Raw genomic sequence first — 10,644 nt, 5'->3', positions numbered from 1 at the left:
GCCTCGGAAAGAAAAAGTCCCCTGAGGGTAAATCCGTGAAACATGGAAATACTAAACCAAGTGATCAATAACTGTTATGTCTTTACTTGTGTTAGATTGACCAAAATGTGATTAAAATGAGCATCATGTCAATCACTTCACTGGCCTGCATTAGAGCCAATTGCCAGTGTGCCTTTATAATAAATGGCACATTGAACTTGAAGACAGTGAGCTAATGTTTAGTTTACATACAGTTGTGAGTATGTTAATGTAAAATACAACTTGTCTTCCATGGACTACTGAGCACATTTGAACTTCGTTCAATTCCTTGTGTCTGGATTCAGAACATTTGTTTAAAAAAAGGATTAGCTACTCAAAATACATAGAACGCACTCAAGGTTTAAGAAAGAAAAATACACAATTCATTATACGAAGTGGAATTTTCACTTTTGGTTTACCATAGATAATAAGTAAAACATACATTTTCTTTCAATATGATTTTGTTGTTGCATGCTTTGCTTTTGCTAACTTAGAATCCGAATCTGCAAACAAACTTGAGCTATTTCTTTGAAGACCGTTTAAAGACAGTTTAATATGCATGACTGCGGCATTCTCACGCTTAACGAGGCCTGAATCATTATTTTTAAGAAGAAAACACACTAAAAACGTTGCATGCTCTGTGGTGTGATCTATGAGGGCATCTTTGAGAAGCCTCCAGCAGAAACACCCCCGTCGGCTTGTTATTTTACCTTTTTGTTTTCCGGTATATGTCAACATATTTCCTGCTTGTGATGGTTTTGGTTAGATTGTTAAAAAAGACCTGAATCATCAAGCGTTTGCAACTTATGAAGACCAGCCGGCTTCTGCCTGCTAAGCGCTTCAAGATGATCTCTCCTCACCGAGTGCATCGCATTTGCCAAACAAAAGAACACGTTCCTCACGGCCGCTGATTTGGACGAGCCCGTTCTCTCAATCAGTTTAAGAGAATAAACACGGGGGGGGGGAAATCATCTCAACATCCCCACATCCTGACATTATTTGACTGCGTTTATGAAAAGCTCACCGTAGGTCGTGAGAGACACCGTGCACCAGAGAGCATGATCAATGAATAATTCACAAGAATCCCTTCTAATAAACTTTTCACTGCAGTCTGTTTTTTGTCCGAGGGGGTCTCGAAGGAGAAGGGCACTATAATAATCTACCCTGAGTACGGCAATTGTTGCCCTTTCCTTTCATGTGGTCAGGAGGCTGCTGTCATGAGGGGGGCTGCGTAATTCTGGGGGAACTCAAATAGGAGCTCATTCATAGCTGCTCCTGCGTAACAGAAAAGGAAGACATGTAGCTGTATTGGAAATAATCCATAATAGCAAACAGTAGATGGGATTGTGGAGTGCTAGGAGTAATCATGCCGGGCAACAGGCCGCAGGAATGCAAATCAGCCCTCAAGCCAAGAGTTGGGTTAGCAGGTGGCCTCTTCTATTCACTGAATGTCAACACTCCTTTTAGATGGAGTCCACATAACATCTGGGCAGGCCAGCCACTGCTTTTAATTAAGTGAAATACAGTCACTCAATGTTCTGCCATGTCAGAGATTCTTTTTTTTCTAAAAGTGGGAGGGTAAAGGGAGAAAAGGGGCAGCATTACACATCCTGTGTTCAGTAAAGGTCAACACAGTTGTGTAAATAATTGTTAATCCTTAACCTAAATCCCTAGATTTAAAAGACCATTGAAAACCTCCGTGCAACCAGGCGGCTTCTCTGGAAATTGCTCGTTTGCTCGCAAATTTCTGGAAACTCTGCTTATCCTGAATGAGGAAGGAATGCGGACACACTGGGTTTAGTTTAAGGTCACAACTTAGTTTCCAGAGGTGACTCAAGGCTCTCTGAGCAGATGAATGGAGGCAAGCGGACGCTTGCCGTACACACATTACACATGTAATGGATGGTGTCTTTTCCTATAATCCGGAGGGGATTACTAAATAAATAATAGGCCTCACTCTAACCACCCTTTGTCAGCTGTCTAGGTCACAGCCCTCATGGCAACAGGCCTTGTGGGTAGAACCCGATTAGCAGTTGCGCTTTTTTACGAATATCATTTAAGACAACAATCAGTCAAACAACAGTGAAATATCTGCACATCTCTAAACAGAAACCCTAAAGGGACAACTTGAATTGTAAGTGCTGCAGTGGAAAAAAGCCCCCAGATGAAACGCAGGACTGCGTACAGTTTGGAGCGAGAAAAGCTCTGAGGTCAAGTAAAGGCAAAGCAAATGTTTGAGTTCTCAAGTGGTACATTTATTAAAATACACAACACTCTACATTAAGATATACTTTCCCCAAACACAAGGTTGAATTAGAGCGGCGTTTGCAGCTCGTCCGAGGAAGGAGAAAACTGTGTTTATGGAAGACATTTACATAACCATGTTTTAAAAATGACATTATTTGTAAAGCATTCATGAGTGAACACTCAACGTTGCAAGTGCAATTTGTCTGTGAACACACTCTCTTATGAAAAAAAAAAAAAAAAACCTGGCTTGGAAAAGGTGAAACAGCATCAGTGCTGAAGGAGAGTGGAGGCTTGAAAATAGCTTTGGGCGGGTTGGTTCACATTAGAGAACACCCGCTATTTTTTCTTCCCGGATTTCCAATTTGATTTCCAAAATTTCCACGGGTCGGTTGAAGCTTTGATGTTAGGGCTAATGGCATCCTCTTGTTGACTCCGCGATTCATCCAGTTAACCTGTGATGCTACATTCTTCTGTATGTGTCATTATAAATGTGGGAATACAATGAAACTAAGAGACAAATTAACATTGAAGAAAATCACCAAAGAATGACAGCCTTGTTTAATCGTAGTTATAGCAAGTATATTTTGTAAATAGGAAAAAATAAATAGGCTGAGGGGGAGGCAACGTTATGCATCACGATGACTCCAGTGAATAGTAAACTCATAGAAGTTATCATACAGACGTAACTGAAAGAGTATATGCCGATGGACTAAAACATGAACTGAAAAATTACATAATGTAAAATCAATATTTTGTCCAAATCCTTTAAATATCACAATATTCAGTGCTATTTTAGAAGAAAGGAAAATAAATTAGGTAATACAACTTTATATACATAATACTGTACATGACATCGCACCTGCAACAGAAGTGTTTTCCAGCAATTCCCGTACCAGACACATAAATAAAAAATTGAAGATAGCCCGGCCACTAATGGCACCCACAAGACCTAACTACCATATTTCTGTATTTCTTCAGGATAACGTTTGAGCTGTCATCAAAGTAAAGCACTGATATTGCGTTGAGCTTGGTCGGGGCACAGCACGGCTTTGGCACGTTGTCAGGGAACATTAGATGCACCTATAAATGAAAAAGTAGGTAAAAGAGAGGGTTTTTAAAGGAATTGCAGTGAAGATTATGGTAGCTCACAACATAATTTTTACTACTTTACATGTATGCAATGCACTCTGTAGAATACTTACCAGCGTTTGCACAATGGCATGATTTGTTGCATTCATGTGTGCGTTGAGTGGAAAAGAGCATTCGCCATCACAATAAAAAGCAGCATACCCCTCAGGTGCAATGATCCAATCCTTGAAGAAAGAGTTTTCTGTATTTAGGACACCTTATAATTTTATTCAAAAGGCACTGTTCATTGTTTTGCTGACTTTTGTTAATGTTATACATGTTTTGTCTTACCTGCCAGCCCAAATCTCGAAAACTGACGTAAAGTTCATGCTTCTTGCAGGCTTGCTTCTGTTCACTTGTGTTGTAATCTGATCCAATTAAGGACAATAAAAGGCTATTAATTACCACAAAAAGTAATGTAAATGAATAGTTTTTTGTCTTAAGTATAGAAAAGGTTATCACAACAGCGGCATTGAAATCTATTTTAATAAACTATTATATCATCTTGACTCCAGCATAAGAGTTCATTTACCTCCAGCTTTTGGTGCCTGAGATGATTCTTGCTGATTGATAGATTTATTGCGATTGTGGTTCTTTTTTTTACCACCAGCAGCTCTGACCGAGCGAAGCAACACCCCACTGGCCTTGAAGAAAGCAACCAGGAAAGGCTGTTTGGACTGAGGCCCATTCCTCCCAATGATTCCAGCGGATTTCATGTTGATACTTCGACCTTTAAAAAACAAAAGGTAAATGTAAATGTTCAATTCAAAAGACCTTTTTATGACTTCCTTTAAGATTAGTCCATCGAATCTGTCTGAATACTCGGTCCAAAGATTGATTTGTGTGTACCATTTATTAGAAGTCAACATAAAGCGGTAAAACAAAGTGATGTAAAGAAAACCTGAACTTCACTTGCCATCTGCAGTCTCCACACAGAGCTGCAGGCCTAAGTTCTGCAGTGGGTTCATCACCCAGTGGTTACTGGTGGCTGTGAGGTCGAACACTAACCAGCCTCCATCCGATGCCCGGACCTTTTTAGAATCAAGCAAGAACGTCTCTGCATCGCTGAAGGTAAAAGAAAAACAAGGACACGAACATCTGCGTTAAATTAAACTCAAACTCAAACAGCCCGTATATGAGCAGCTATTGCTGTTATGCTACAAAAAACGTCACAAAGTATATCTTCCAATTAATTAAAATACATCAAAATCAACTGAAGATGTATTTTCATTCTCTATGGGTAACTTGGATTTCACCACTGCTTCTTCAGTGCTTCAAGAAAAAAAAGAACAACCATTTGCTTCTTCACCAGCATTTAAACTGGGTCCAACAGGTTGTTACCAGTTTGAATGGAAAAACAAGAGGGATCACTGACACATTATAAATGGAAGCTTGAGCCCAAACGCTGAAGCAGGGGCCAAGAATCTGAGGTTTTTTTCTATTATAGTTTTATTGTAGTTTTGTTATTTGTACATCCTTTTGAAACCAACCTTCGCTTTCTAAAAACCCTTTAATTAAAAAGCTGTAACTAATAAACTAAAGAGTTGTGTGGTCTAACGTGTGCCAACATGTTGGCTATTTGATGAGCACAATATTTTTGGAGTCATGAATTAAGTATATCTGCCCGTGTGCATTTGTAACACAAGGCTTTAATCAACCCAGAGTTGAAAAAGCTCTGCTTTGTGATCTGTTTTGGGTTCCTTTCAAATGGCAGATCGGATAAGGCAGCGCCTGTTTAGTTTCTGTGGTTGCATAGAGCCAGCCGAAGAATACTTCATGTGTTTATTACAGGTGTAGAAAAAAACGTAAACCTTCTGTGGAATTGCCAGCTGTTATGATTGACACAATAGTGAACTTCCTCTTGGACACACACAGTATCCGGCTCATATCCTGTGATGATTTAGTTTGTGTAGGTAGGACGTCACCATTCCCAGAGCTGTATCAAAGAGGAAAATGCTTATTCTGCTCCTTTATCTATAATTAGTGGATGTAATGTTCCCAAACAGGGAGTTAAAACTGAATGGATACCAGGAATAAAACCAACTATTTCAGTCTTTCTTTTGCAAACTATGTGCTATACTTTTCTCCATCAGCAACGCATCTCAGTTAGAAGAGTTCAGTTTCAGTGCAGAGCGCAGTGTGGCGATGATGTGGTGGAGTGGACAGAGGTAGAATAACATTAAAAAGTAATACTGCACAAGTAATATGATTTTATTTAGTTTTTAAAAGTTAACAAACAACGTGAGCGGAGAGGATTTCAAGTCAAATACTCCGGAACTGTTTCTAAGACTGCTTGCAGTGGGAAATGGTTACTCTATTTTGTGAACGCTAACTCAAAAGAAAAACCCATTTCCCATCAAAACGTTTGTGAAAACTCCGACTGAGCAGCGTTTCCCTCTAAGATGGCAGAGTCCATTGACTTGGACCTTTTCAAAGCCCAGGAGGCCCATATCTCCCCTTCAATCACCCACACACATTTCTGGCAAGCAAATGTGGGCCCACTTTTAAGTACTCCCCTGTGTATTCAGCTATGTCGTGGCTTAAACTTCCGGAATATTGTTAAGACAGGCAGGTGGTGAGCATAACAGTGACCACAGCAGCAACCCCGGGAGCCCCCCCGTCCCCCCCTATCGTTTGGCCCTCATGGTTTCATCTGGGACTCGGCGGGCTTGGCAGGCAACACAAGACGAGTGATAACTGATGAACCTTCCAAGCTTCATAAGTGGCCAACTTGCTAATGGACTTCTCTTTATCCGGGAACTATATTTGTGTGGCAGACACGGTGTGGATGAAGGAGAACAGAGTTGGAGATAGAACGGACGTTGTGCCGCGAGTGGAAAGTTTTAACTAGTGCAACACGCTTGCTGTTGGACCGTTTTGCCTTTTTAACTGTGAAATAACTTTATGGGTTAAAACTACTCATCGGGCCGCTGTTCGAGCGCACCCTCACTAAAATGTCATTGTGATGTTTTAGCTAGTAGTGCTTGAGCTAATTTAACTACTTTTTCTATTTTTTGGCAGTTTAATCTGTAATATACATCGTCTTTTGAAAGTAAAGTCTGAAAAACTTCTGTTTCTGTGATAGAGATGAAAAAATACCTGTAGTTGAACTTGTCAAATAGAAAAAAATTGAAATGTGCAAAAGTAAATCTACTTTTATATCCACCAGCATAGTTTGTTTAAGTGATAAGTTACTTACTTGTTCTGATATTCCTTGAGGACCTGATATATAGTAACCTTCAGGGAAACATTGTCGTAGCGAGCATGACTGCGGTCCTTATAGATCCGAAACTCTGCAGCAGTCACCGCCTCTCCCTCCGGGATCTGAGTCAGATCAAAACGGAATTCCTTGTAGTGTCTTCGTTGGTGAGAAAAATCTTTGTCCTTCTCCACTGGGAAAGAAAATATTTTATTTTGAATTTCATTTTCACGGCCAGCAAAGCTCACACTGATAAAAAAAAATATGACTTCAACCGAGCCGCTCCGTGGGTTTTTTTTTCTGAAGAGAAAATACGAAGCTTTAATTCACAGAAAAAGTGTAATTTATGACATCTTCTTTTACATTCCTGTTCCTATCCAAACATTTTGACTACCAACAAAAGCACTTTCCAGTTCATTAAATCAGTCAACTGAATACAGGTAGCAGTTCCCAGACAGGCCCTCTACTGTGTGCTAGCTGCATTCTCTGGCCATGATGAATGGGCTGTCAGTTAAGAAAAACAGCCTGATTTCAATTAAAGACACTTTCGTCCGCTCCTCATGGAGAGAAAAGACAGGATTCGTCAATGTCATATCAGCGTCTACTCCGACCGAATTTCTGACCTCATGCTGACCTCCTGTAGGTTTTAGGCAATGTGCTAGGAATATTTTACGACCCTTAACCTGTGAAACTAAATATTTCTGATATAACGGTTAGCCTAAGAATGTTTGAAAACGTCCAACACATATGATTATCTTATATTTTGTGGCATGGAGATAAATGAACCGTTTTCATTTTTCAGGAGGCTGCATCTATTTTTTTTTGTGGATAAAAGAAATTACTCCAACATTCAAAGACTTTTAGTGTATCAATATGCAGACAAAAGATACTTTAACACCCCTGACTCTCTCACAGCCCAGCAGCATAAAAAGTGGCATGTGGCCGAGGTCAGTGGATTTTCGGACACCCGTAGAGGTATCGTGCCGTGCTTTTCCCTGATATTCTATCGAGAGAGGACGCCTGTGGTTACTTAGCACAAACAGGTCAGAGGGCAGGTCGGACTTTTACCCACTGAGTGTGCTCCATTATATTAGCCACACGCAGTAATCTGGAGCAGAGTTGCCACTGAGAGCATTTACGTTTAAAATCTAGATTGCATAATAATGAAGTCCCTCTATGGTAAGGTACAGCCGTGAGCATTCTTGGTGTTTTGCACAGTAATTGTATTCAGCTTGCGCTCACAGTATTTAATACGTCACTGGTGTGTTTCATCTTTACTCCTCTTGCATACAATCGCACGCATGTCTATTGAAATTTCAATACCTGCCTTTTTATTCAAACGCTGGACGTTGCAATGGTTCCTGTAAGCATATTAAAACTGAATGTAAAGCCACATAGAGATTTCTCAAACAGTTGAGGTCAGTAGCTACATTTCAGCGTACTGTAATAAAGACAGAGCCCCATTGAACACTTCCCTGACAGTCCCCCGGACGAGAGCAGAGCCTTGAAGGCTGACGGTGTACATGCCCTGGTATAGTGGTAAGTGGAACCAGATGGGCCCGGGCCAAAGTGAGGGATTATACTTCCAGGACTACACAAATTCACTTGGCATGTTTTGCTCTATATTGAATGAAACACAATTCCTGATATTATAATACCAGCATTATCTGAAAATTCTTTACCGTGATATTTTAAAGGTTTTATTTGGCTTCTTGCGTGCTACATGCTTGTTTATTTTTTTAATAAGTTTGCATTTTCAATTAAAGAACCATAAATGCTACGTTTAAGACAAATATGATGAGAATAATGCTTAATCTTTGTGACTGAAACGCTTGAAATAAAGACATCAGTCAATCTCACTCCCATTTAAGCAACAGGAAATCATTTAGACCAATTTTGTCAAGGTCAGACAGTCATCTGATAAGGTGCTGTGAACTGCTGGGTTAAGGGTCGCTGCTACTGAACAAACATAATCATTATTCAGATCAGATGCTTTTTAATAGAAAGCAGCACAAATCCCGAAAAGGTCAAAACGTTGGACGTAATTCTGTTAAACACTAAATATTTCACAAAAGACTAAATCAACTGAACTGATGTCTGAAGGTACATGGTGACATTTATGGAGACATCAGAGAGAAAAACTGCGTCTGGAGGAGAAGAGTGAGAGGAACTGTAAAAGTTGAGATGTATACGTCTGACAATGTAGCTCAAGTTGTTTAAGCAAAATTGTATATATACAATTTAATAATATAGGTATTTTTATGACATGTCTTATGTGTGAATTTCAACAGCAATCGGGCTTTGATTCTCTCTTGATGAAGACGTTTGTGTTGCTGTTGAGTGCATTGGACACGTGTCGCATAAACAATTATTATTTCAATCACAGATAAAGTAAAGTTGGAAATTTTCGTAAATACGGCCTACACATCCTTATTTTATCTTTAGTATGGAGTATGGAAATTGAGATGAAGATAAGCTGAAGGAGTCTTTTAACACTTTAATGAGATTAAAACGCTCTTATTTCGATGAATTAAATCCCACGTAAACGCCACTTACCTAGATTGACAAAACTCATAACCATGTCGGCGTCATTGAGGAAGTTGGTGTCTTGCACCGTGCCGAGCGCGGGGCTGTGGCCCATCAGCGGGGCCGCGCGGTACGGCTGCGCCGCGCGCGAGTAGCCGGCGTGCTGGGGGCCGTGGTGCGCTTTCCTGCCGTGCCCTTGAGCCTTGCCACTGAAGCCCTTCCCGGCACCCAGCTGCTGCTGCTGCTGCCGCCGCGTCCCCTCCACCACCAGCACCTCCTCCTCCTCCTCCTCCTCCACGGCCATGGCGTTGTACAGGTCGAGCATGAAGAGGGGCGCGGAGGACGCCTGCTTCCCGGGAGAGAAGGGCCTCGGGCGGTGCGGCAGGCCCAGGATGGAGAGGATCTCTCTCTGGATCTCCCTGCGTTCGTGATTGCGCAACCGCCTGTAAATGAAGCTCGAGTGCACATGGTTGTCGCTTAACCCGCAGTGAGCGCACGACAGGAAGCTCAGGCAGCTCCACGCGAGTCCGAGGACGGCCCGAGCCAGCGGGGTGAGCGCCCGCATCTCGACGCGCAAAACACGTCACTTTGACAAGCTGAACTCCATCGCGCTCCGGGAGGGAAGATACAACACAAGTTTTGCCCTCCGCCAATTAAGGACTCATTGACTCCCCATGTTAGACGGCGGCACCGCAACTTTCACTTTTCACTTTTTCTTCTTTTTTTCCCCCCAAGTGAGATGTTTTAACTTGCAGAAAAGTTGCAGGTCCTTTCCAGTGCGCGAGCTTCCTCCAGCTGTGGTTTTCTCCTCTGGGGTCCATCCAAGTCCTTCTGCCGCACCAAGTATTTATGGCCCCTGTCCCCTCTCCGCTCACTCATCACGTAGCTACGCCCATCGCGGCGAGGGGTAACCCGGCGTTTCCACTGGATGAGATTTGTTGAAATTGTGTCCAGAATGAGGAGAGAAGAACAAGAGTCGTGTTCCGAATGGCGTTTTTCCAAATCCCCCCTCCCAACCCCCACCTTAACCCTCGAGAGGGCTGGTTGCCCTCTGAGTCCATCCCACACTGAACTTTTCTTTTCTTTTTTCTGCATCCATCTCCAGCGATAAACCTCAGCCCGGTCCCGCGATGAATGTGGCGGCTCAAGGAGGGAAAAAAGGAGACACTTGAAATCCGAGAAGTGGGTCTTAACGAGTGGACAAATAATGACGGACCCCTTTTTAATCACCTCGACTTATTGAAGTGCACTTGTTTATGGGAGAGGGCTCCATCATCAAGGCTCCTGTTGTTGATGCACCGGGAGGCTAAAATACCATTTCATTAAATGCACCAGAAAGTAAAAGTGACTTTATTATTTGCATTAAAAAAACGATCTCACACGAACAAATCGTGGAATATATACTAGTGACAGGAAGATGGATAAGAACACAGCACATTGTATGTTAATAGCCTCAGGTATCTGCAGTAAACAAGGATTTGCATCTTCATAAATATGAAACAAATATTCAAAATAGTAGTTTAGAA

General features: G+C 41.7%; 1 protein-coding gene across 1 annotated transcript; it reads right to left on the bottom strand.

Annotated features, from left to right (window-relative positions):
- Nucleotides 1-2,251: 2,251 nt before the first annotated feature.
- bmp5 (bone morphogenetic protein 5) lies at nt 2,252-10,494 on the bottom strand. Its single transcript, XM_040177846.2, has 7 exons — nt 9,149-10,494; nt 6,593-6,785; nt 4,310-4,458; nt 3,926-4,123; nt 3,685-3,761; nt 3,468-3,578; nt 2,252-3,345 (listed from the first exon to the last, which is right to left on the bottom strand). The coding sequence occupies exons 1-7, from the start codon at nt 9,681-9,683 to the stop codon at nt 3,196-3,198; spliced, it is 1,413 nt and encodes a 470-aa protein (XP_040033780.1). The 5' UTR covers nt 9,684-10,494; the 3' UTR covers nt 2,252-3,195.
- Between the last annotated feature and the right edge of the window lie 150 nt (nt 10,495-10,644).

This window comes from Gasterosteus aculeatus, chromosome 6, assembly GCF_964276395.1.
Source record: "Gasterosteus aculeatus chromosome 6, fGasAcu3.hap1.1, whole genome shotgun sequence".
NCBI lineage: Eukaryota > Metazoa > Chordata > Actinopteri > Perciformes > Gasterosteidae > Gasterosteus > Gasterosteus aculeatus.
Note: the sequence above shows the minus strand (reverse complement) of the source record. Positions and strands in the feature narration are given on the sequence as shown.